General features: G+C 43.0%; 4 protein-coding genes across 12 annotated transcripts in view; all 4 read left to right on the top strand.

Moving 5' to 3' along the window:
* Positions 1–20,331, top strand: part of LOC122615552 (palmitoyltransferase app) — a 61,383-nt gene extending 41,052 nt beyond the window's left edge. For 3 of the 7 annotated variants that reach the window (XM_043790519.1, XM_043790516.1, XM_043790518.1), the window contains 8 exons: positions 4,574–5,955; positions 9,761–9,921; positions 10,538–10,722; positions 12,333–12,444; positions 12,517–12,671; positions 12,946–13,067; positions 13,139–13,340; positions 13,709–17,578. In XM_043790519.1, the coding sequence (XP_043646454.1) occupies positions 5,765–5,955; positions 9,761–9,921; positions 10,538–10,722; positions 12,333–12,444; positions 12,517–12,671; positions 12,946–13,067; positions 13,139–13,340; positions 13,709–14,857 (2,277 nt within the window). In that variant the 5' untranslated portion in view covers positions 4,574–5,764 and the 3' untranslated portion in view covers positions 14,858–17,578. Of the gene's footprint in view, positions 1–1,494; positions 1,647–4,573; positions 5,956–9,760; positions 9,922–10,537; positions 10,723–12,332; positions 12,445–12,516; positions 12,672–12,945; positions 13,068–13,138; positions 13,341–13,708; positions 17,579–18,625 lie in introns of those variants that run through there. The other 4 variants (XM_043790521.1, XM_043790517.1, XM_043790520.1 and 1 more) reach the window with 4 other exon arrangements.
* A 151-nt stretch (positions 20,332–20,482) lies between these two features.
* LOC122615545 (tRNA-splicing endonuclease subunit Sen54) lies at positions 20,483–22,048 on the top strand. Of its 2 annotated transcripts, XM_043790503.1 has the most exons (5): positions 20,483–20,559; positions 20,612–20,727; positions 20,790–20,977; positions 21,035–21,869; positions 21,933–22,048. In XM_043790503.1, exons 1-4 carry the CDS (start codon positions 20,498–20,500, stop codon positions 21,824–21,826), a joined length of 1,158 nt encoding a protein of 385 aa, XP_043646438.1. In that variant the 5' UTR covers positions 20,483–20,497; the 3' UTR covers positions 21,827–21,869; positions 21,933–22,048. The 2 variants fall into 2 exon arrangements, with proteins under 2 accessions (XP_043646438.1, XP_043646439.1); XM_043790504.1 differs by lacking the exon at positions 21,933–22,048 and having other exon boundaries at positions 21,021–21,083.
* Positions 21,942–22,781, top strand: LOC122617476 (adenylate kinase isoenzyme 1-like). The gene is made up of 4 exons (XM_043793347.1): positions 21,942–22,062; positions 22,115–22,234; positions 22,289–22,431; positions 22,487–22,781. The coding sequence occupies exons 1-4, from the start codon at positions 22,060–22,062 to the stop codon at positions 22,779–22,781; spliced, it is 561 nt and encodes a 186-aa protein (XP_043649282.1). The 5' UTR covers positions 21,942–22,059.
* Positions 22,782–22,836: 55 nt separating this feature from the next.
* On the top strand, positions 22,837–26,694 carry LOC122615546 (adenylate kinase isoenzyme 1). Of its 2 annotated transcripts, XM_043790505.1 has the most exons (5): positions 22,837–23,329; positions 25,213–25,296; positions 25,578–25,700; positions 26,001–26,378; positions 26,451–26,694. In XM_043790505.1, exons 1-5 carry the CDS (start codon positions 23,327–23,329, stop codon positions 26,547–26,549), a joined length of 687 nt encoding a protein of 228 aa, XP_043646440.1. In that variant the 5' UTR covers positions 22,837–23,326; the 3' UTR covers positions 26,550–26,694. The 2 variants fall into 2 exon arrangements, with proteins under 2 accessions (XP_043646440.1, XP_043646441.1); XM_043790506.1 differs by lacking the exon at positions 25,213–25,296.
* The last annotated feature ends 277 nt before the right edge of the window (positions 26,695–26,971 follow it).

Here is a 26,971-nt window from a genome sequence, read left to right as displayed (position 1 = left end):
ATCTGTGCAAACATGGCAAATGGCAAAGCAAACGACAATTAATTCTGCCCGCTGCAGTGGACGGTGGTCGCATTCAAGTCGACTTTCCACAAATAAAAATCAAATGCTGACTCAGTTCATCAGCAGAAATAGTTGAACAGATGAAAACAAACCCAAAACAGTGCTCAACCTGAAGCAAAAATAGAAAAATACAAATAAAAATGGAAATGAAAATAGAAATAGAAACTGAAACTGAAACAGGAATAGAAACAGAATCAGAGAGGGAAACCAAACAGCGAAGCGAAAGCATACAAAAATATACAAAAGCCCCAGCGAATGGCAAATAGAAAAACAAAAGTTGGCATCTGCCAAATGGACAGGAATTTATAAATTAAACCAAAACAATGAGCAAAGATTAACAACAGTTACCGACACAAGCAACGTATAAAACTCACATTCCGACGACAATGGTGACGATAGTTTTGCTATTCGAATGTTTGCTACTCTGGGTGCACAGAACGAAAATATTTACTGCAAGTCAATGAATTTTTAAAACCTCTGAAAAATAATTTTAAAAGAAAAAATTTACCTAAAACCAGAATTCTGAAATTATTTATTAAGCTTGTTTTTCAAGCTGTCAAAAAGAATGCAATGAAATATGTTGTATGTAAAATACTTTTAGAGGCATTCTATTAATATTTCAACGAAGCACAATAAGTTTTTTATAATAAAACTGGTGCCAGTTTTGAATTAGAAAATAAATGACTTTAAGTCTGTCTTTTCTCTGAGTGCCTGTAATAAAATGCTGAAGAATCGTGGAGCAATCGTTGATGGCGACTTTTGGTTTGACTGTCACAGCGACGGCGACTTGACGGCCTCGGCGGCGTCGGCGACTGTAAATGTGACGGCAGCAATTACACGAACAGCGGCAAAGGGAAACGCTAAGGCAAACAGGACACACTTACACACACACACTCACATATATATGCCTTGCATGTGTGCGTGCGTTGCTTTGTTGCCATAACGGAAATGGACGCCATGTCGGATGTTTGAGGAAATGTTCGTATAGCTGTAACGGCAATGCCGAGAAAATGTGTTTGTGTGTTTCCCTTATGCTCTGCAGAACCATATATGTGGTCTATTAGTTGGGCGGTTGTTTAAAACCATTAAATTGTATTGACATTTGAAAGAGTAGGTTGAACGACATTGTATAGCTTTGCCGATTGTTATTACTCTGCTGGTCGCTCTTTTGAAATCAAAACTAATTGGAATATGAGTTGGAAATTATGGCGCCGACATTATATTTAATTGAAAGTTCCCAGGTCAACGCCGGAGTAAACAAACAACTGCGTTATTAGTTACAAAATTGGGTTTCTGCCTGTTGCACTGAACTGGTTTTCATGATAAAACAAACCGAAATTGGTTCAGCTATTTGCTCAATTGATTTTGAGCGAATTTGGAATGGGAAAATGATGAATTAAATCTGGCAAAACCTGTATAAAAATGTTTCTAATAATCATTGTAAAATACGTCTATATACATATGTAAATTTAAAATTTCAAGTTTGAATACAACGTAGCAGCACTCATTCACCTGGTGTTAATCCGCATCCAGAGACTTGCGTTTTCCCAATCTGGACTCATCGCCATCCTCTGGAGTAAGCCAAAGTAACCAAACCTACTTCAAATACGCACAAGATCTCTTCACACACACTCACTCACTATTCATATGCAGTCCGGTACTCATGCCTGTGAGAATGTGTCTGCTGGTTTGTTCGTTCGTTTGTTTATTTGTTTGTTTGTTTGTTTGCTGAACGAGTGGGCGAGTGCAAGTGCGAATGCAAGTGGGGCGTTTGCGTAAATGAATGATCCCAGTCGAGTGGAGTCGAACTGAGCCGCCTTTCATGGGGGACAGTCTGGGGCTAGACTTAAGCCGGCACTGAGAGAAAACAGATAAAATTGAAAAACAAGTTGAGCTCGAAGCTTCCTGATATACATCCTATAAATAGAGGTAGTCATGATTAAGTTAAATAATAATGTAATATAAATAATGCTGATCCTTTGCAAGGGGGTTTAATAAAGAATCAGTTATAGATCCTGAAGACTAGCTTATAAAACGATCAAAAAACGTGTTATATTTTGCACTTTTTCTGAATCTTTTATTTAAAATTCTACTAATATCACATGCGATCATACTTATGGCAAACAATAACTATTTCAAAAACTGCCTAAATCTGTAATAATGGCCAGTGTTTTGAAGTTTTTCTTTCCGTGTATCACCGCCGTGCACGCATGGCTGGCGGAGTACTTGCCACGCCCCCGCCGCCCCTCTCTTGAATGTTAAGTGTGCTCGCCATGCATGCGTATGAGTAACGATAGTGAGAGTGTGGGTGAGTGGGCTGAAGTGGGTGGTTTCAGCGGGTGGTGTGGGCGTGATAGTGGCAGTTGTGGCTACGGCTGAGGCGGCTAAGGGGTGAAGTGGGGCAGCGTCAAGAGCACTGGTGTTCAAGGGTTTGATGTATTACAAAATACGTATACGCAACCGCAGCCTGCAATTACAATGCCAAGTGTCGGTTAGGTATTTCTGGTTCACTCTCTTGCTCCACCGCTCACTCACTCACTCACTCACATCCGGCAAGTAAGTGTGAGTGCTGCGGTGTTTATGCGGAAGGATTTCAAGAACAAGTTCAAGAATTTCTGTTATTGTGCTACCATTAAATAACTGAGCTATTGGTAACTATTTTCTTTATTCACACATAGTTGGCTTTAGTTAAATAAAACATTCCGATACTTATAGCAATTAAGCAAGTATTTTGTAGAAATCTTTCAATTCATGAATTCAGTATAAACTTAGAAGATTGCAGCGATTTGATAAAAGTGATAGACTGTGCGTTGGCCACTGCATTTTATTAGTGCCAACACATGCTCTGCTTTGTTTTGTTTGCAGATTGATAACATATACTATATACTTGGCAAAGACTCTTTCACTTTCACTCTTTTGCCGACCCACACTCTCTATTGAATTGCCGTAAGTGGCCATTTATTTACATATTTGCGCTGAGTGGCACACTTCAAAGTTGGCTGTTGTGTTTTGTGTTTGCTGTCGCTACTTTATGGTTATTGTTTTTTTTTGCCGTTGGTGTAGTCATTGTTGCTGGCACTTTGCGTCATTTCAGGCAATTTATGAGTTCATTGAACACACGCTTGTGTGCCTTTAATTGGCACTTCTTGGCGCATGTCATCAGCTGCTGTTAATGTTAATTAAAGGGGAGCCTACCATTCCAAACCATGCCATTCCCCTTCCTTCCCAGCGAAATGTATGCAAATAATCGCAGTCAGTATATATTAGAGTATTCGGTGGCGCTATAATTGCAACACAATTTGCATAAACATTTTCGCCGCCCGAGAAAGCCGAAATAGGCAACATCTGCGAACCGCGTCCCTTTAAATGGGGCGGCGTGTGCCCAATTAACGCAAATTGCAAATGCAAAAGCCATTCACTCGTTTTCGTGAGGCTCTTGTGAGCCTGTGTTTTTGTGTTCGTGTTTGTGTTGCTGCTGGTTTATTGCCGCACAAAGTGCGCCTGTTTGCCTTAGATAACGGGCTCTGGGTTCCAGAACCATGTTGCAACACAAACACACACATATACACACGGAAACCTAAAGTCACCATGCAGCGCAGCCAAAGAGGAGTAACCACTTGCTGTCGCAGGGGCGGCAACAGTGCGTATGCTTAACTTGATTAGCGCCAATTAGCCCACAGTAGTCGACTCGCAAATTAGCGCATTTCGGCTGTTAATAATCCATGCTTTAATCCTTTAGTCGGCTTATGCCAATCCCATAAATAAGAAACGATCTGGATTTATGTTCGCCGCGAATTTCAAAATTTAGCGAGCGGTCTGGATTATATAATAAGTATGCAGGATAGTTTTGAATTGGGAAAACTCTTAAACAGAAGCTGAACAATATCCTTGAATGTTTAGGTGTTGAGTTAGATGTTTGAATTTAGGGATCAATTATATTTAAACATCCTTGATTGGTTTTCCACACAGACAAATACAAGTTACCATTCAGACACCTATTAATTAGTCAAATTACCCAATCAACCGCTAAGAATGTGTAAGAACTTACTTTAATTGCAATTTATAAAGTGTCACTCAGTCATTTAAGTTGTGTGCCGCAAAAGAGTTTCCAACCCGAAATGTAATAAAGCAGTGACCACAACTGCTTGGCTTAACTTACTGAAACTTTTTTCGGACAATTAGGAATGAAATTTTATCAGCAAGCTATAACAACTCGATTGTGTTGGCATAAAAAAGTGATAAAAATTCATTTTATGAATTGGCCCATTGCGGACGTTCTCGCTCTCTTAGCCAACTTACAATTCTCGGGCAATGCGATTCAAATTCGATAATAAAGTGGGCATAAAGGAATCCCTGAGGAAAGGAAGAGATGAAATGAAGTTTCTCCTTTGCGCTTGTCGGCGCCCGCACAAAAGTTCTTAATCAAAATAACTTAATGATTATATTTGCCTGCAATTGCACAGTTGCTCACTCCATTCACAAGTTTCTCTCCTTCTGCTCTTTACCATTTCAGGACTGACCCACTCAAACAGGACTAAAACCAGCCAAAACCAATTCGACGCCAATTTTAACTACTGTTGGTGGCGCCAGCAGCGGCGAATAGCGAATAATTGAATCATAAAGGACACGGACGGGCCACCCAAAAGGATCCAGAATTCAGGATCAACAAAGCCGAGCAAATAATTGCTGTATAGTGTGTGTGTGTGTTGGTGTGGGTGTGTGCACGGAACGTGGTCTCCCCAAGCCGCCATTCAGTCCACCCATTTCCGGTGGGCGGAAAAAGGGGAGTGGCAGCAGTAGCAGCAGCACTGGCAAAAGAAGGCGGCTGCAGGGAAATGACAGCCGTCCCGCTTTAATTAAAGCCGGCACGTGGGGCGTGTGGGCGTGAGGCCCGAAAGTGTGCGCTGCAATAAAAGGAGGAAACTGAAACGCAATGTGGCTGATGCCGCGGACCGTGGACAACGCAACAAAGTGGACGAAATTGCTTTTGGAACATTACAGGATACCACTGGAGGTGGCGAGCAGTAGCGGTAGCAGCAGCAGCACCACCAGCAGCGGAGAAGGCATTAATTTTGATTAAATTCACCTGAACTGAACCATTCGCCTTTTCAAATAGCAACTAACAAAAACGAAACGAAACGAACGACGACTGAGTGAAATATTAGCTAGTAAACTTTAAGCGAATATTTCAAGCAGCCGCCCGGTGTGTGCATGAAATTCGTGGAAGCTAGCGCACGGGATCGGGAGCAGCAGGAGACATCTTGTGGCAGTCGGTTTTGCGTGCCGCAGGCATTGCAACAGCCACACATGAACACGTCGCTGTGACACGAGGAGGTTGCGGAGTGAAGAAGGGTGGCGTCGTCGGTCGGGGACCCCAGGAAAACAGCATAATTTCGTCAACGGCAGCCGTTTGAACTGTCGTCGCCAGAGCATAACCCACCATTCCCCAGGATCCCCAAGCCCAAAACCCGAATCCCCAGTCCGGCCCACATCATCATCATCATCAGCAGCAGCAGCAAGAGCAGCAGAGACAGGAAAGGCGTCGCTGTCACAGTCAGCGATTGTTGTCAGCAAAGGAAAAGTATCAGAATCAGGAACCACCAGCAGGAGTAGGAGGAGGAGCAGGAGCAGGCGGAGTAGCAGGACCTGGCATAGCAACACCATCCCATCCAAAACTTAATCCCCATTGGCCAGGACCGCCCCGATGAATCTGCTGTGCTGCTGTTGTTGCAGTAACATGGCACCAAACCAGCGCGTCACACGCAAATGGGAACTGTTTGCCGGACGCAATAAATTCTACTGCGATGGATTGCTAATGTCCGCACCGCACACAGGCGTCTTCTACTTGACGTGCATCCTGATTACCGGCACCAGTGCGCTCTTCTTCGCCTTCGAGTGAGTATACGCCCCGTGCCCCATTTCAGCCATTTGTCATTGCAGTGAGAGAAACTGTATTGCATGTTTCCAATCGAATGTAGAGTGCCTTTTAGCTTAATTTTAAAAAATCGGTAATCATAAAACTGGGAAGAGCTTAAGTATAAAATATGAGCTCCTAAGTTAGTAATGGTCTTGATTGTTTAACAGGAATTATGTGACTTTAGGCATTTATTAAAACAGCGATAAAAAAAACATAAGATAAGATATCTAAATTAGTTTTATTTCTTTCTGCTACTTGTACGTATTAAAGTATATATTTAAACTTACTACATATTCTTTAATATAGATATTATATATAATTAATCAGTATATAATAAAAGAGCTAGATTTTCTTTCTCTGCCCCCTTTGGAGTGTCAGAGGGTTTAGTTGGCCGCCCTTTAGATGCATTGTGTGCAAAATGTATACGTTGCTAATTAAGCATTGGCCAGCAACCCTTTCCGTAGGGCACCGGATAGACCAGGGGTATCTGGCCACCGACTCCAATCCAGCGGGTCATGCTTGATTTCCAATTACGCCCACATTAATGGTCTCTGACTTTGGATTCTTGCTCTGGTTTCATCGGTATCAACGGGTTTCTCATCCGGTTTCTCATTCCCGACTGTTGTCTGCCCTCTGCCCTGTGCCCTCTGCTGTCCGTCTCCGTATCCAATGGCATGTAATTATCGCTGTGCAACGTGGCGTATGCGTTATGCTTCGACTGGCAAAGGACATCGGCATCCAAGCTGCTGCTGCTACTACTGCTTTTTCAGCTAGATGTCTCTGTCCGGGATGAATCCGTTGAATTACGGGTATCCGTGTGTATCCGCATAAAAAGGGTGGGTAAATAGTTTCAGCTTTTGATTTGTCAATCCGATGCTTGTCCGGCATTCAGATATGTTCAGGCTACTGCTACCGACCCACTGGCAAACCACAGGAAAATTATCCACGTTCCCTGGGTTTAGTTGCAAACTGAATTTTCATTTCAGACTCGTTCATCCGGGTCGCATTTCCATTTCCGGTTGCTAAACTTTTCCGCTATTAAACTCTGTTGGTGGTTTTTAATGGTCGTAAATTAAAGTTTGTAAATTATTAATATTTCATTTAGTCACGGAAAAACCGACCACTGCGTACCCTCGAATTTAAGCTGCTTTTGTGATTTAAATTGGTAAGAAGTAAAAATGGTCAACTAAGACTTTCTTCTTTGTGATACATTTATATATTTCTGAACGGTTTTCTTATGTGGGACAGCACAGAGAACTAAGGCAAACAATAAATTTCCAGGAATATTGTATTCGGTCTCAACTATCACGTTGCTCCAATAATAATTCAAACGTCCAATCGATTTGGCCGGTATAGCAACCAAATAAATATCTAAACGGCATGAGCATCTGGAAAACCCACGTTTAACTAGATTCAATTTCGTTTCACATGGGCGCATCCACCCTTATTTTTTCGTAGTTTGGCCAAAATAACGCATACGACACGTAGTGCAAATATAAATAGAAGGCAACGTTTAAGTTGCAACCCATTCGCCACTGACAGTGCGATTAGTCGAAATTATGCTCAACATGTTCTGCACGAAATCATTTCAGCAACGCAGAAAGGAATTACATGTACGGAGGTGCTGTGTTTCCCACAAAAGAAATTGCAATTCCCATGCCTAGGATCCAAATACTCGTGTGCACCTCCTACATATCCAGCTCCACCTCCAGCTCCTCCATTTATGCGCTCCAAATTTATTCGCCGCTGAAAAGCGGCTGCAGCGCGATTTTACTTTCATTGCTTGCTTTACATTAGCGCACAGTCGAGTGGAAGGCGCCCCAGTATGGATGGGCATTACAATATCTGCAATGCCTTTGAGTGCTCCCATAGATATTCCTGCAGATACTCGCACATGTCCTACGAATGCACGCGAAAAAATGGGGAAATATCCCACCAAAATTAATTGTTAATGGGATATTAAAGAAAATATCAATCCAAAATGGAATTCAACTGAAATTTCCATTTAATTCATAAGGAAAGCTTTAAGTTTTGTAACTTTAAATTTATGAAACTCACAGGATAAAGCTAAGGAATAGACTAGACTAGACATTTTCACAAAATGGAATCGAGTTATTCTTATAAAATTATTTATTTTTAAACGAACATTGACTTTTATATTAGTAACCAACGAGCGAAAGGCCTTAGCTGCTAGTGCTCCTAGCTAAGAACCTTATAGTTTTAAACTTTAAGTTAGCTTTTAATAAATAAATACATTTTAGTAACCAACAATACAATTTAGATTGTTTGAACTACAAGTAAAATCTTTGTGGATTTTCTTTGCCTTACCATTTATAGTTTATTTTCTCTATAATGGAAGCAAATAGAATTAAACCGAGACAAAACATTTACAAAAACGCAAAGCGCCTCTGGCTCTAATTTGTGCGTACAAATTTGCCTGTCCCAAAATTAAATGGACCCAAAAATTTGATTGCAGTCATAGATAGAAGGATCCAAAATATATACTCGTATATTAGTTTTTTCTGCATGTAGGCAGCCTGGGGATGTGTGGGCCAAACTCAAATTGTGTTTCGTTCGACGCTCCCCGGCAATGCAAATCGCTAAAAGGTAGCACACAATGCATGAGAGGGGCCCTCCTTCGTATTTCGCATTTCCCCATTTCCCATTTTCTATTTTATTTTCTATGGCATTGTCAGCGATTTGCCAGTTGAATGCGAGAAAAGCATTTTTTGAATGCATTCCCATTTAAGCCTCACTTTCATGGCCCGGGGGAAGGTGGGAAGGGTGGTGGCGAAATCGGCGTTGTCATGACAAATGTACTTAACTATTTTCGGTTGGTTATGCTGACTGTTCCCAAAATGAGGCAAACTACATCCGCGTCCATCTGGGACTCGTCACACTTAATTGTCACTGAGCACACTCGGGTCCTTTGTGAATTGATGGCGAGTGAAAGTTGCTCCTGCGAGTGGTTGGTGAATGCGGCGACTTTTGCCATTCACAAATCGTTGGCACGCATCGGGCATTAAGTAACAATGCCGAGCCGAACATAGTCCTATCCCCCAGCTGCTAGTCGTCCTTCGCATCCTTCACATCCTTCACATCCTTCACATCGTTCGCATCGTAGCTATTCCCGCTGGGAGGGATAGTCCGCCCCCAATTTGGGGCCATATTTGTTCGGGCCTTGCCACACATTTGGGGCATTGCCAAATCACCGGGGATGCATTTGCATGCATTTTTGAGCAGGGCATGCCACTCGTCGTCGTCGCCCACCAAATGCTGCACTAAGATGGCTGCAATGGCAAGCGTTGCCTGCTTTCTGGCGTTTGGATGCACTGCATGAACAGGATGCCGGCGAAGTCGGAGATTCAGGGAATCAAATTCCAATGGGTGCTTTCCGAAGAGGACAGAATCCAAGGCTCAGTAGTTTTGAAAACCTTTCTAGCTATGCTTTGTTCAATCAGAGAGATTTAAGGCATTTTAAAGCGCTGAATTGCTACCTTGACTCTTTTTTTAACAAGAACGTTTCTCTATTAAACCCTGCAAAGATATTACTTAATTATAGTGTAATTTATCAATAATGTGAATATATTATATAGTCATTAGATATCGTAAGCCAAGATAATCGCCAAGTTTACCTAGTTCATTTTATTGCCATGCCATATTTATTACTCCATTTGCTGAAACAATCTGGTCGAATCAAGATGTTGCCACACAAACCATAATGACGGAAACATCGTTAGATTAATGATACATTTCCCTGTTCCGCGTCCTTCATCTTTTCAGCTGTCCCTTTCTGGCGGACAGCATAAATCCGGCCATTCCGATTGTGGGAGCGGTACTCTACTTCTTCACGATGAGCTCCTTGCTGCGCACAACCTTCACGGATCCGGGCGTCATACCGCGAGCCTCCAACGACGAGGCCGCCTATATTGAAAAGCAAATTGGTACGTTACTCATCCGCCCCGTAGTCTCGCGACAGCAATAGCAATCGCAATCGTTGGTGCTCAGTCGAAGTCCTCGCGTCCATCCAAAAGGAAACGTGGCCAAGGTCGTTGCCTGTTGCCTGAATATTCTGCTTCTCCATCTGCCACGCCCCCTCCTTGCCAAGCACTCGCCCACTCAAACACACACACCCACAGAGAACACTTGCGTATATATTTGTTTTCACTTCATTAAGCTTGTGTGTGAGTGAGTGTGTGTGCGAGAGCAAATGGGAGGAACGTAAAAAGTAATGAGCGTGGCATGACATAGAATGAAAGAAGCGCTAAAAAAAAAACAAAAAAAATGGGAAAATATATATGTTCCGTATAAAAATCATCAAAGCGAACGCTGCGTTGCCTTTGCACTAATGAGTTGCTGTTGTTGCCTTTGTATAAAATATTTAAAATGAGAAAACTTTTGCCCTTTCCCCCAATCTTTTTTTCCCACTTTTCTCACTTTTTTCACTTGCATGTCAACAACGTCGATGTTGCTGATGCTGATGCTGCATTTCCTCTGCGTCGCTCTGGATAAATCCTGGAATATGTACGTGTGTGGATAACCCGAAATTGTGATGAGTAGAGGTGCCAAACTCGCTGAACAGTCCCACATATCGACCGCCGCCGAGGACCAAGGAGGTCCTGGTCAAAGGACAAACGGTCAAGCTGAAATACTGCTTCACCTGCAAGATCTTCCGGCCGCCGAGGGCCTCGCACTGCAGCCTGTGCGACAACTGCGTGGACCGCTTCGATCACCACTGTCCCTGGGTGAGTAGTGATTCCAGTGATGCTAGTGGTGCTAGTGGTTCTGGTGGCATTGCTGGTAATGGTGGGTGATGGGTGATGCTGCCGCTGCTGCTGATGGTAGTCGTTTGCCGAGTGGGTCCTTGACAAGGACACCCGGCACCTCGTTAGCGGTGGCGCATTTTTAATCACTTCCCAGCGAACCCTGTCCCCAAAGCACCCGTTCCCCATCATTTCGTCCTGGCCCCCATTTCGGCCAACTGACATTGAGCCGAGAGCCGCATTAGAGGCACTGGCGAAAAGTGGGCCACAAAACCAACAGCCTCTCGTCGTCGCTGACTTTAACCCAATTCCAACGGCAACCGCTGAGGTTGCTAATTTTTTAGCAAAAATAATTTCAGCCAAGCGCACGTCATGTCTAAAAAAAAAAAGCGCACTCGGACGGACTGCCTCCGAATCCTTTGCTTCTCCGCTTTTTTTTTATACCCGCCAGCCACGCGCTGATGCAACAAGATGTGGCTCCCTCTTTGACTGTATGAGTGTCTGTATCTGTGTGTGTGTGTTTGGACAGGACCAAGCAAACAAACCACACTTGCACAAACACACACACACTCTCGCACACACTAACTTAAGTAGCCACACTCATATTTCTGTGGTTCTGTTTTTTTGGGGGTGTAGCATACTTTTTGGGATGGGCGCGCCACATACCCTGGAGACTGGAATCATCGCACATACCCTTACGGATGCAAGTACTTCACTTTCAACTCTGGTTTCCAATACTCCTCGGCTTTTTAAATATTCATTTTCACTAATTGAGTGCTTTGTTTGCCCACCACTGGCATTTTAAAGCCTCAAGAAGATAACCCATTTACTGTTTGCTTCCTTAATTGATTGCTTTGTCTTCATATTTAATTTCCCACGATGATGTGGGTTTGAAAATTCCGTTCACCTTGATTTTAGCTTTCACAATTCACAATCAATTTATTGTGACCTGCAAGCCATTTAGCTTGGGGAAGGTCAGTTAAGTCATTAAATATTTACACTAAGTTGAGCAATCGTTGCGACTTAGGCTGTCACTTTTCCACTTTTCCGAGGACTTCTGACAAGCTTTGATATACTATAATTGCTATTAAAGAAAATCTCATTTATATTAGATAAATATGTAAAAAGGCAACTATTTCTGTACTTACTTATTAAATGAGTATAAGTGGAGAGCTCAATGAAAGGGTGTAAATAACGCGGTCTACTTGATTTCAAAGTCTCTCCCAGTTAGTGTTGCTGTCAGGGCTTTGCCATCGCCCCACTTCGTTTACTGGGGCTCCGGCGTAATTTAAGCCCCCGGAGGAGAGAAAGTACCGACACAATCGCATCTGACGGCTTGAAGGTCGACTCGAGCCCTTTGGGGATTTGGTTCACTGTTCGCGGCTCCAAAAAGGGTTGCTTGGTGACCAGGACGGCGGAGGAGGACGGGTGCTGGAAATTAAGGCATTTCTCGGTCGTAATTTTGGTAATGCCACACATCTCGTGAAAATGCAATTAACCTTATTATGTTTTTCGGGGGCCTTGTAGCAGATATCTTAGCAACTTTATTACGCCTGTAGTGTGTTTATAACCCATTTCCCATCTTTTTGCAGGTGGGAAACTGCGTGGGCAAGCGGAATTATCGGTTCTTTTACTTGTTTCTAGTCTCATTGGCATTTTTAGCTGTATTTATATTCTCGTGCTCTGTGACGCATTTAGTTTTATGTGAGTACCCTGGCAAATCCATAGCCATATAGCATATGAATTATGATTTGTTTACATCCCCGCAACCCGCAGTGATGAAGAAGGAGCACGAGGTGTTTAATGTAATCAAGGCGGCGCCCTTCACTGTGATTGTTGTGTTCATTTGCTTCTTCTCGATATGGTCGGTGATCGGCCTGGCCGGCTTCCATACCTATCTGACGACTAGCGATCAGACAACCAACGAGGATGTAAGTATACAAAAGCATATATACATATATTATATATAAGAGTCATGTATTTTGGTCTTATATTTTCCATTCAATTTGGCATAAGAATCAAAATTATGAGCTCAGAATCTCTTTTACAGTGCACAAATTCCTTAGAAAGATAATTTAAATTCTTTCCTAGAAAATGTTTAAAATTATCTACTGTTTAACATTGTGATTTTACACTGAATTGTGTATCTAAGTTTTCGTACTTTTGGTATACTTAAAAATGAGTAATATGTGATCTTTTCAACAGCTCAAGGGATCCTTCTCCTCCAAAGGCGGTCCCCGCACCCAGAATCCCTATTCGCGGGGGAACATCTGCCTGAACTGCTGCCACATCCTGTGCGGACCCATGACGCCCTCGCTGATCGATAGGTAAGTGGCCATCAGCCAGTAGTCAGTAGGCAGTAGGTAGAGCAACTGAAGCTAATTGGATTACCTGGCAGACGCGGCATCGCCACCGACGAGTTCATCCAGCAGATGCAGCACCAGTCGAGTCCGCGGCACGCACTGAGCGATGTGCTGAGTGCCTCGCACATGGTCACCACCTCGCAGCCCATGATGGGCGGTGTGGGTGGTGGCATCGGTGGAGCCGGCGGCGGGATCAGCATTGGTGGGGCGGAGCTGAAGCCCCGATTCTACGACGAGGTAAGCGGCCAACACAGTTGAGCCAACCACATTGAGCCAACCCAAGCGCACCCTTTCACCACTGAAATCTAAAAATATCTAAATGTCTGAGCACACTGCTTGCTTGATCTCCTTTATATATTTATATATATATATATCAAATCAAATCAATTTAAATCAAATCAAATCAAAACTATCGTACGATGAACTCTTTTGTGCACATCATTTTGACGATCTGTAATTCAAATTTTTTTTCTTTTTGTGTTCTATGCAATGTTCTTTTTGGTAATCTACTACTACTACCTACCTACTACAACTACTACTACTCGAATCATACACCACAATCGACACAATCACACCACGAATACGAATACGACCACGATAACCAGTCCAATCCCTCCTCGTCGACACTGGAGGGCAACGGAGGGGCCATCAATGGCCATGGGAATGGCCATGGCAACGGCTTCGACCATCCGCCGCCCAGTTACGACCTGGTCCAAAACGGTAAGTCCCGCAAACATCACCAGCAGCGCTGCTCCCTGCAAACCCTGCTGCCGGCCAGTGCCCAGCAGCAGTTCAAGGCCAGCAAACACAAACACAAGCAACTGAAGCAGCACTTGGTGGCCGCCGAGTTGCAGCAACACGAAGGCGGCCCAGGACCTGGTCCCAATTCGCCCTCGCTCCTGCGCTCGCCGGCCACGTCCTCCTCCTACCGGCTGAACCTCAAGCGATCGCTGCACCTGCCGCTGACACCGTCGTACGACGATGTCCGCCACTCGCCGCTCCCGCTGCTGCATCACCACGTTCACGCCCAGCAGACCACAGCCATTGGCACGGTGGCAGCAGCGGCGGCGGCGGTGGCATCCGGCGCCAGCGGCACTAATGCCGGTACCGCCACCGGCACCGTCACTGGTACGGGTGGTTCCTCCTCCTCCACCACCACCACCGCACCCACTTCGGTGTCCGTGTCGTTGGCCACGGCCCCACCGCCGCTGGCGCCACGACGCCCGTCGACGCTGCAGCTGCAGGCCAGCGGAGCGATCTCCGCCAGCAACAGCACCCTGACCACCATACACACCACGGCGCCACAAGCGCCGGCGCCCACGGACTTCAAATACTATTCGCCGCAACGCAGCACCGACTCCAATCTGATGCGGAACTATCCGTTCCCGAAGGCGGCGCGCGGAATGCGCCGCCAATCGACCATGTCGGTGGACTCGCAGAAGGTTAATATCGCCGGCTATCAGCCGCTGCCGATGAGGAAACCGTACAAGCACCAGGAGGTGATGTTCGAACTGAAGTCGCCGACCAATCGGCTGACGATTCGCGAGTGCGACTTTGGCGGTGGCGGTGAACCCTGCGATGACGATCAGTCGATCAAGGACAGCCAGATCTTTCGTGTTAGTAAACGAAATCTTTATATGAATCACCGGTCGCCGTGGAAGGAGCGCGACCGCTACTCCAATCTCTACGAGTATTCGTTCAACATCGATCTCAACTCGATCATCGAGGATGCGGCGGGCAGTGACTCGTCATAGTACGCACCCGTCGCCCTGGGCCACGGTCATGTCCACCCCATCGGTGGGCTGGTCCGTCTCCTGGTCATCCTCCTCGATCGGTTGTTGGGCGCTGTACATAAGGCCGGGCCCTGGCCAGCCCGATTCCTAATGCTTCCACGCTTTTGCTAAGGCGCCAAACCGGGTCCACTTGCCGGAATGTGCCCCACTTCTTCGTTGGGGCTTCTCCGTTTAGCTTTAGACTCGAGAGCAGCTTTTCGATTATGGCTTAACTAGGACTTCATTTAGGATTTAATCTAAGGGCTTGACTAGGCTTTGACTAAGTTTTTGAATAGTTTGCAATGTACATATATTTTAATCGAGGCTGCAAGCCATCTGTTGACCGAACTATGTTGAAACGGTTCGGGTTTATTTCGAATTCGCGCTGCATGCACTTAAAACTGATATGGATTTTATTTAAGAAACTAATCATAAAGAGAAAGCTTGCTTATTTACAGAACAAGATTCGAAATAAACTGCTAGTTTAAGTTTAAAACCAGATAATGCTCTAATTTTGCTTAAAAGGTGCCCTATTTCACCAGCTAACCCCGTTCGGATGTTTACCATTTATCAAACTGAATTCTTTGATTTCGATTGGCAAGTAAATATTTTGCTTAACCGAATGTTGAAAGTTCGAGCCAAGCCAACGGAGCGAATAAATTTAAAGTTTGCAGCCTTGATTTGAACTCTGAGGGAATCTATCACAGTCTGATTGTGGCACATTTGTGAGACTCACTTGGCTTCCAGGATGCGCATAGTTGTTAGTGCAAATGTAACTGTAACTGCTACCCTTTTGCAGCCTGAAATCCGCATTCGCATTCGTATCTGAATCTGAATTTGTGTTTGCACCCTTTTGTAGAAGTCGAACTTGTATTTGATTTGTGTTTAATGTTTGAAACCACCAACCCTGCCGTAGACTTCCCCCCAGTTCCACTTCCCCCCGAAACAAACTTGGTTCATAGAAACTTTTGCGTTTATATAGCACCTGCTTCCCAGGCTAGGTGCGTCGGATCCCTCCTGCTGCAAGATGCGTTTGCAATAGGGGGTGATTCGGCGCCAGGGGCCGCAAAATGCCACCCGTGTATGTATGTATCCACCTTGGTCTACGTCCCAGCGCCGCCACCTCCAATAGTGAAGACACCAACTAACCAACTAACCATCTAACCAACTAACCAAGCAACCCAACAACCAAACAACCTACTAACCAGAAAACCAAAGATCCAAAGAACCAGTAAACCAGTAAACCAACATCCCCAGCCAAGCATGTTTGTCTCAGTTCGCCTGGTAAAGTGCTTAATGATTTAGCTTTTTGTTGGGAACCTCGTGAGATTTTTGTAAATGATCGCAGTCACTTGGGCCTTGAGTTGAATTCTCGATTAATTTGGAAGGTTTCAGTCGAACACTTGAACTTGCAATTAGTGACATGGTAAATTAGCAAAACAAACAAAAGAAACCGAAACCAAAAACCAAAAACTTAATGAGCCAAAATAACTGCCATTTATCGAAGCAACATTTTGTTAGGACTTTTTTCATTTTTACAATGAAAATTTAAAATTAATTGTAAACGTAAACTAAACATGGAATTCAATAAGGAATTTGATAAACTATGTATCAGTGTTAAGAGAGTGGGAGTGGCATTTTAAAACTAATAGTGGAATACGTAAAATTGTTGCAAACGAATTGAATATCAAATATCGAATATGTCTTAATCTTGAATATTGGAACATTGCCAAGTGACTGCTGCAAATAATTAGCAATAAACAAAATACCGAACAATGCGTTGAAACTGAAATCGAAATTGAATGGAAAATTGAAATTGCAAATATTTATACCTAGTTGTAATAGTTGAAAGACAAACATTTTTCGGGCACTCGATTGCTGGACTTTTGTGGAGGTGAAAATCGTAAAGCGTATTAGGTATATTTACTTGTAAGCCAGCTTAAAGAAAATAATTGCGGCTCGAATGCCGCCTACAAGGCTTTAAATCTTGAGCATTAACAATATTATGGGTTCCTTTTATAATTAAATTGCAAGTGTAATACGCATTAGCCAGATGATTGAAGTTGTAGCTAGTTATATATATTATATATATATATTTGAAAGCGAGTGTTAACTGATGAAAACGTAAATTTATATATATATACTTATATATACACATATGTATGGTTAAATGTTGGGCAATAAAGTGTATCTAGCGTATGTTTAAAATGGATCGCAAGCAGATCTATGACTATCTATAAGTACTAATCCCGATGTTGAAGCGTATCGCACCCTTTCAGGAAGATCGTGAGACCTACTTACGATCCTGAAATGTTATTGGAACCATAAATGTGAACCCCGAATCACGCACACAGACATACCATAGACACGAAATGAAGGCTTCAGATTTTCCGCTCCTCTACATTTTCGATTATCCTTAGTCCTTAGGTTCCCTCATTTTGGTTTTGACCGGCTAAAGCGCGCACACATCCACCAAAAAGCTATAACCCTCCTCTTGATTTATCGCACACTAATGTCAAACTCTTTCTGTATCTTTCAACTTGACTCTGGGATGAAAAAAAAACCAAAAAAAACATAAAACTAAATACTTACAAATTTGTGTCTGTAACTATTTTGTGAAACTAACCAAACCGTAATAACCCAAACAAAAACTGCAATTGAGCGAAAGTTGTCGAGGGCCGCTTAAGACTAGAGTAAAAATGCATTTTAAGCCTTAATTGGGTGAGTTCTCTCCTAATGCAAAAACATTTGATTGTTGTATGTACCAAAATAATAATAATAATACTAATAATAATAACCGATTACCGAAATTTAATCAAAGCTTTAGAGTTTCGTTTGAAATTAGCTACACCGCATACATAACCATATATATTTGAGTTTATTTTTCTGCCGCTTAAATCGCCAGTGCGAAATAGCTGAATTACATAATATTTGTTTGATATTCTATTATGTTGCTCATGCCGATTCGTTTCCACCATAAACCCAAAGGCGCCACCATGCAAAAAGAAACACCCATCGAACACAAACCAAAAGTCAAAGTTTAATATGGTATTTAGCAGTAATTTATTGGCAAGCTACAGTTGTGTACACCTACAGCTACTAATTGCACTCCAAACATTTTGAAAGCATGCTTTAAATTGTTCAATTGGCACCGACTTAACCACTGAATCCATTATCCATTAATTAGCGTCCAGTTTTCGTCTTTATTTGCGCATACTCTACGGCGTTTGTCATTCAATTTTCAGTTATCATTGTTGTTTATTGGTTTAGGAGCTTATCCAACTGATGAGTTTCGAATTAAGTTAATTTCCTCCCAATTCCGAAGCAGTTCCTCCCGATCAAGTCCCATTCAGTTGGCAATTACACGTGTATTTGTTCGATTTGGCACAGAAAACCCCATTTGATTGAATTACGATTTTAATTTGCCGCCCTTTTCAGCATTTATGATTATTTGCGTAATTGCATATTTGCATATTTAAATAGTTTTATTTTCCCACAGCTAAACGAAACCGAACCTAAACAAACCATCAACGACCACTAGCAAAAGAGCAACAAAACCACTAGATACTAGATACAAATGCTCCAAATTGAAATTCGAATTTTAAATTAGTTGGCAAATTTGTTGTATTGAGCATTCCAATTATATACATGCATTAATTAAACATACAAAAGAATCAAATTAAATACCAATTACTAATCACGACCCTTCGTTGCGCCCGTTTTTCCCCTTTCTTCTCGTATCGTTTCCAGGTAATTCCAATAGTCTAGCTCAGTTGGTGGACAACGAGATACCGCTGGCCCAAATGGACATTCCGGCTTATACCCATCAAACGGCCACCCAGGCGCGTCAGTACCGCCATCGTCATCACAAACAGCGCCAGATTTCCAATGGCGGCACTGTTAGCTATGAGAATCAGTTGGCCACCGCCAGCAGCGAAGATGAGTTGGATGATCCCGATGTTGTGGTCGTGGGCAGTCCCGAAGTGGTCGCTGCCGTGGCGGCCATAGCCTCCAATAAGGCAAGGGAAATGCGCAACCGCAGCGGTAGCTATAGCAATCTCTTCGATGAGGATTTCGAGGCGGCACTGGTCAACTCCTCGTTGGCCGATAACCATGTCAGAGGTGAAGCGGCAAGCAGTTCCGGGAAACCCTCAGCGGGCGCCGCTCTATTGGCTGCTGCCATCACCGGAAAAACAGAGAACATGTACAGCAATGTGCTGCCAGTGGACAATGATACGGATCCAGCCGATTCCACCGTGCATGTGTACTCCAACATCATTGATGAGCGCAAGCAGCTGGAGCAGAGGGAGCAGGCCAACAATGTGCTCTCCTCCACTCTGCTGTGCGACGATCTCGACCTGGATGATCCGGTTAGTGCATCGTGTCATGTGAAGAGAAAGTCCCTGGGCGATGGAGCAGAGCAGGGGAAGTCGGCGGAGCGACTGCGGATGCTGCACGACAACACGATGATAGACACGGCTTTGGACCTGGACAGCCTGGATGGCTCCAGCATGGGCAACAACTCGCAGTCGTGCCTGGTGAAGTCGGGCAAACCGAATGCCACTTCCGTGACCACCAACGTGGCCATAGTCTAAGCGGTCCTTTTTGTCCTGTACATAAGTGTAGATATGCATGTCAAGGGGGAGAGTATTCTTAAGTTTTCCCTACTTTTACCTGAAGCACCTTTTATTTCCACTTACTATGTGTGTGGTGCAGTGGTTCGGGGGGGATAGATAATGAAACGACCTATCAGCAGGCAGATAAAATATTACCTTAAAGCGTTACGCATTCGAAACAGAAATATATCTATGCATATATGTAGATGATAATAACTAAAGCATTTACGGTTATATGTATGCATATGTATAATACAAATGTGGTGAACAATGTTAACAATTCGAGGGCATTAACAAAGGACAAATTAAAGGAGCAACCAATACTATGGAGAAACTGTTTATACAATACACGACGCATACATATAAATCAGTTATAGGTACATATACATAATGATAAACAATATACAATGTACGGTTAGTTATAGTGTATAATTTTTGTATTTAAGTTTTTACAACAGCTGAAACAGAAACAGCAGGGGTCGTCGTTTCGCAGTTCAGAGTTTAAAAAACATTTGCGGTGTAGACAGAAACCGAAGAAACAAAGAAAGCCAACTAGAAATATCCTGCAATATACGTGAAGTTGAAATTGTCGAATTGTCGAGTCGATGAGGAAATGTTAACAGCATAAGAGTTAAAAGCAACAATGTGGTGTATTAAATGTTCATAAATCTACCAATAAGTGTATTTTCAAGGTGTAAAATGTTATACGACATCAATTAAAAACGAGTTCGAGATTTCGACAAGCTCCATTGCATGAGAGGGCATGAAATGTTAAGCGTATGTTATGCGAAACTAACAAAACTACAATTATACAAAGAATAAAGATTTATAAATAGAGAATGCTTGTATATTAATTGTACTTTGGGAGTTGTCTAAAAATTATGATTCTTAACGTCAAAAATTCAAATACGATGACTGCCCGCCAAAAGTATCGATTCATCGGTAACAGCTTACAAATTGTTAGGATGATGGTATATTTAAACGACCCAGCTTTGGTCACACTGACATGGACACCAAAACACTAGAATCGGAATTTGTGGAAATTCATCCAAGAAATAGCTATTTAAGGTAGTTTCTGACTGAAATCTCGTCACCTAAGCTTTAAATCAAATAATTCCAGTGCCCAGAAGCTCATTGCTCATCGTCACACTGAGTTCGAACCTCCGAGTGGAGGTTTAAAACGCACCCAAAATGAGGGAACTGCATCGGAACTTGAGGAGCTTAAGCGAGCACACGGTTAGAATCGGTTATAAATATAAAAAATCTATAGATATAAGTAAATGCTGATTACATTTTAGAATATTTGCGAGCTCAATTGTCAGTGCCGCGGATAGAAAGACTTGGAGGAAGGGCCCTTGCCATTTGGAACGAGGAGCAACAAGTGGCCGAAGTCATACGCAAAGATGGTAAATTCGAAAATTTCGGGTACAGTGAGCAGGGAAAGCTCTACTTGGAGTACTATGAGGCAATGTTACTACTAGAAGTTGTAAGATATAAAATCGCATTTTAAACTCAAACCATATATATAGAACCTACCTTTCAGGGACGTTTGCAACTGGAATACTGCGGTTTGGTAGTTTCAATCGAGCAAGCTTATGTGTTGCTTCTGGGGGAGTTGGAAAGCGAAAGGTACTCAAACTACCTAGTTTACTCGGCTTTATCCCGATCTGGCTATATAGTCGTTAAACATGTGCCGCCTCAGGAAATTCCACAAGAAGTTACAAGTGCAGATTGTATTTGGGCTCTGCTAAACGAAAAAGTGGGAGATCATCCAGTACCTGATCAAATTAAAAATTCACCATTTTACCATATCGCAGAAAAGCGTATGGAAGATATGAAAGAACGCATAACATCTCAAAAGACAGAGACCCTTGATGTCGTGGTAGAGCCCATTGATCTGCAATTCGGACAACGAAAACGGATGGCTGACGAAAGACCAATGAAAGAACCTGCGAGTAAAAAAGAAAAGTTTTCCACACCGGGTCGCAGTTTCGTGGATCAACTAAAATGCGAATTTACCTATGCCAAATTCGAAGAAATCTTTGAGAAGTTCGAAATGGTACAACTTAAAAGCCAAGATTATACCAAAGAAGAATTGGATACTCCCTCTGCCCTAAAAATAATCTTTGATCTTCATCTGCACAACCAGGGTTTCAAAAAAAGTGCGCCCAAAACGCCCAACGTTAATGTAATCATACTTCCAACACAGGCGGCGTTTCCCACCCACGACGAAATCGCCAAGATTAAACATCAAAATCTTCACACCGCACCACTACTCGTCATATCCGTAAGCGAATCCAAGCAGATACAGGCCTTTCTGTACTTTATTAGTTGATGATTGACCATACGGATATGCGGATATGCCACCTCAATAAATTGTACGTGTTAGTATTTTAAAAGCTCGAAAAGTTTATTTTATTTACCAGGCATTGTTTATAAAGAATGCAGGCATGAAAATAACTAAAAGAACAAGCAAAACTTGTCAAAATATCCAAATTCTGGACGAAAGAATTTTATTTTATTTCAATATTCAGGCATTGTTTTTTTTGGAAATATTTGTGTTCAGCTATGGTAGACTGCTCATAATACCCTACTGTATAAATCTAATGCATATATGTTACAGGAGGCTCCTATGGTGTGGATAATGGGCGGTCCGGGCAGCGGCAAAGGAACTCAGGCGCAGAAAATTGAGAAGCAATATGGTTTCAAGCATATCGACCCCGTCGCATTGATCGAATCGGAGGTATTAAAAGATTTGACATTTTTAAGGATAATGGCTTATAACTACTAAATGCAGATAGCATCGAAAAGCAGTGCTGGCAACAGCTTCGCAGAACTCGTATCAGCAGGATCTCCGATTCCCTTGCCACAGATTGTACCCTTGATTGAAAAACAATTGATGAGCCATCGTGGTGCACTCAAGGGCTTCGTCATTGATGGGTAAGTCAAGCAGCCATTATTTAAACACAATAATCACAAAGATACCTCTTTTCAGATACCCCGCCGATTTGAAGGAGGCTGAAATATTGGAGAATGGATTTGGGACGCCGCAATTAATTATTGCGCTGGATTTGGACCAGGAAGCCGGAAGTACACGCAGCTCATCTAGTCCCACTGCACGTCCAAGTCTACCAATGTACATAGAAAGCTCTAAAGCGGTTTTGAAAAAATACTCGCAGGCCACTTTGAAAATCGATGCTACCCAAGAGCCGGACGCCATGTTTCAGGAAATCAAGTTAAATATGGATAAGATCGTGCAGCGTCAGCCACGAGTGGAAATAGCACGCTAGAGCATTGAATACATTACATATAAGAAAGGATCAAAATTAGCTCATATACAGAACCAATGCCAGAAGAGAATATAAGGACCACGGTAACCACTTAGTATTCCTGGAGATTGCATTAATCAGAACTTCGTATTTAATGATATGTTATGACCTATGATATTGTACTCAAAATTTGAAATGAAACGTTCGGGTTACAGGCGGAACGGCCAAAACAAAAGCACTGGTAGTCGAAAAGCTTTGGAGCAAAGCTCGCGTGTCTATGCGCAGTGAAACCGTTAGCCGAATCGGATTGGATCGAATCGAAACGAATCGGAATCACTCAGTCACTCTCAACTCACGCATCACAAAGGGTGGGTGGCAAATCGTCGAGCGGAGCAGTCAGGAATCTGGGCGAGAATCGACCGACCAAGTGGCGCTAAGGGAAGGCTACCAAGGCTAGGAAGGCTAGTAAGGCATCCGGCTACCAAACCACCGAATATCTCGCGATTTCTTCAGCCAAAGGCCCGCAGCAGCGACGTGTATATCTAGTATACATCATCATCATCATCATGGTGAGTGTTTTCAGTGCGGGCGCTGTGATTTGTGTTTTCGTTTGTGCCTAATGCCCAATTTATTTTTATTTGTTTGTAACCCACACACCCCAAAATGTTTCACTTTCATTTAAATTGGCCTTGCACTCCAACTGCGAAAGTGAAGCCATGGCTTGAAACTGGGAATTGGGGATTGGGGATTCAGAGTCATCAGCCATCGACCTTGAGCCACTTGCATTGCACTTGACCTCGCAGCCCGCCGCGATGCAATCAAGAAACTTTGGGGGTCCCACAAGCTTACTCAGCTTTTCGGGCCGAGAATGGGGGATGAGAATGTGTGGAGTCTCCGGTCGGTCAGCTGTTCCATGTTTACTGCTCTGGTATAAATAGAGCCTCTCCTAATGCCAACGATTACGAATCTGTGAAATTCCCTGCCAGAACACAAAAAAAAAAACAAATTAGCATCCGAAAGAGACAAACAAAAATGGAAACCGAAATTTCACATTCCAAGCTCGAACGAATTTTGACGTCAAAATCCCGATTTGAATATATTTATGACCAGTTGTTCGGCACACAGGAATTTCTGGCGGGTCTTGATTCATTATCGCCTCGTCGCCAAAAAGCAGTTTAAATGTGTTTATTGGCGCTACTCGAACTAGACAGTCATGCCGGTTTTCAGTCTTAGTCGCGTCGCATTATTAAATTGTCAAAACAAAGCAAAAAATATACAAAAAAACCCATATGAACGATCAAGAGGCGGGTTCCATAAAAATTCCTCTTAGTTTGCTGGATAGTTTTTTAGTTCCGTTTGAACGCAAAGCATGTGTGAAGTGCTGGCTATAATTAAGGTTAGTTTTGCAATCAAAGTTATTAAACAATATAAATATGAATCAGAGATATATGCAATGAAATCTATATCTCAATCATAAGCCGAGTTTCACAAAAATCCACGTGAGTTAGCTGGATAGTTTTCTTGTTCCACTTCAACAGAATACTGTCTATATTTACATTTAGGTAGTTGGGAACCTCAACACTTGTTAAATCAGCATGTAAAGGTTAGTTCTGAATTATTAACCACGGGGAATCCTTGGAAATGACATTGAAAAGTCACTGAACCACACCATCTATATACATATGAAGAGAAATTACGTAAATGAGCTTGAAAATCATAAATTCTCACACGCAACAATATAAATGCGTGGAAATGTGCCATACGAAAAGTCGGTGAAAAACAACGTCTATGAAAATGAAAAGCACCGAGTTTATGCTCTGTGGAAAATCAAGAAAATCTATAGGTGCCAGCAAACAACCTGCGCATTATCATGCTGTCTTCGAATATTTTTGACTTCGAATTCATTCATTTTCTAGATTCTATTTTCATTTTTTTTACCCTATTTTTCGACGGGTGCGACAATGCGGAACAGGCGAAAATCGGCGGGGGCCTTCAAAAAAACAAAATACTATATCAAAAGCAGATCTGCACACACGCTATATCTATATGGTCACGGGCCGCCAACGGGAGCGATGCCATTGTTTACGCTAATCTAGATTTTTGTTGATGAGATCGAGCCATTATCAATACCATTTGTGTGAATGGAGTAGAGGTGCCAATTGCCCCAAATTGCCACAAATTATTCGAAACTAAAATGATATGTGTGACGCAGTGGTTGCCGTTCAAGATCAGTGTCAAGGGGCCAATGTAATATTTATAACCTACATATAAGTTCCCATTTCTGTAGTAAGAACACAATGTATTTTGTGCTGGCAAAGTGCCCAAAACTACTAATGACTACATACAAGTACATACGCGTATTAACCAAAGCGAAATACATCTCGGATGTAGTTCAATAACACTATAAGTCGGAGATATCTAACCATCCTCACCAACTGTCTCGATTGTGTAGTTATTTATGTGTCACCAAAAGGTTATGAAGAAGGAGGCCGAGGAGAAGCTCAAAGCTGAGGAGCTCCGTAGGGCACGAGCCGCTGTAAGTAGCCCATCTGGATGGGATCCAAATCAATGGGCACTATATCCTACTTCTAGGATTGCTAGTATGGCATGTTATCTGTCTGTGGCCGCCGCTTCACCAAAAAACAAGCGTTTCTTTTAGATCCGAGAATATGAAACCCCTAAAGACCTCTTTTGAAACCCCATCCACGCATCTTAATCCAACTAAGCTTGCGTACGTGTTACCACTAAACCAGCTAATTTTAGATGTTTCTATGCCTCGGTGTTGTGTGCCCGCTAACCCACATCTTGTCCTTACAGGCTGAAATCCCCATCATCTGGATCTTGGGCGGACCCGGGTGCGGCAAGGGCACTCAGTGCGCCAAAATCGTGGAAAAATACGGATTCACACATCTGAGCAGCGGCGATTTGCTGCGCAATGAGGTAATTTGGGCGGAAATACTGGAATAGTCGGTGCTATCTGCCGCTTGCAGATGGCAAGGGTGTATTGCGATTCTGGAAAATGATTATATTTGGATCGGCACATTCATTGCCCCATTTGTTATTACCCCAAACATGGCGATGCGTAATTAAACTATTGAGATAATTACAGTTTCGCATTTATCGCGTATTTAACGTCGCATTCAAAGAAGCTTTGAACTTCAATTGATTGGGATAATTATATATATTAGTTGATTGCTTTACTTGTATTTCAAAGATTTCTAATATTCCTCCATGTTGCAGGTGGCTTCTGGATCGGACAAGGGTCGTCAGCTGCAGGCGGTCATGGCCAGCGGTGGCCTGGTGTCCAACGACGAGGTGCTGTCCCTGCTGAACGACGCCATCTCGCGGGCCAGGGGCAGCTCGAAGGGATTCCTCATCGATGGATATCCGCGTGAGAAGAACCAGGGCATTGAGTTCGAGCTGCGCGTTGCTCCCGCCGATCTGGCGCTGTACTTCGAGTGCTCCGAGGACACGATGGTGCAGCGCATCATGGCTCGTGCCGCTGCTTCGTCGGTGAAACGGGACGATGACAACGAGAAGACCATTAGGGCTCGCCTCCTGACCTTCAGGCAGAACACCAATGCTATCCTGGAATGTTACGAGCCCAAGACCCTGACGGTTAGTGCCACACTCAATATGAAAAAGTCCCCCATATAATTATCAACTCTTACTGTTCCATTTTAATCACAGATCAATGCCGAGCGTGACGTCGACGATATCTTTCTGGAAGTCGTCCAGGCCATTGACTGTGTGCTGAAGAAGAAGCAGCAGAACGCCGCCCAGTGCTAGTAGAATGCTCATCCAGTTGGAAACCGGTACCAAAGTCAACAATTTTAGTGCACTTTTTAGCGCGTATCACACAATCTCAGAGCTGAGCACAAATGAAAGCGAAACACCAAATAAATTAGTCTAAATCTATATTATGTTACCCATATTTAATGGCATTATTCTTCAAACCATTGCAAGCAATAATTGATCTAGTGCTTTAAATAAATTTACACATACAAATGGAATGTATAGCTATAACTTTTGTACCCTGCGATCGATTCGCCTGAGAGATCATGAAATGCTGATAATTAATTGAGTAATGATTGTAATTGGATAGCTGGCATTTTCCCAGCTATTCTATAAAATGCTAATCCCGACTAGGCACGATTTAGGGTTTTAATTTTGCTAATTATTCATAAACTAATTGAAAGATCCAAGGGCGC

The sequence above is a fragment of the Drosophila teissieri genome, chromosome 3L (assembly GCF_016746235.2).
Source record: "Drosophila teissieri strain GT53w chromosome 3L, Prin_Dtei_1.1, whole genome shotgun sequence".
In the NCBI taxonomy this organism is placed as follows: domain Eukaryota; kingdom Metazoa; phylum Arthropoda; class Insecta; order Diptera; family Drosophilidae; genus Drosophila; species Drosophila teissieri.
The sequence above is the reverse complement of the archived record's forward strand: the minus strand, read 5'-3'. Positions and strand labels throughout refer to the sequence as shown.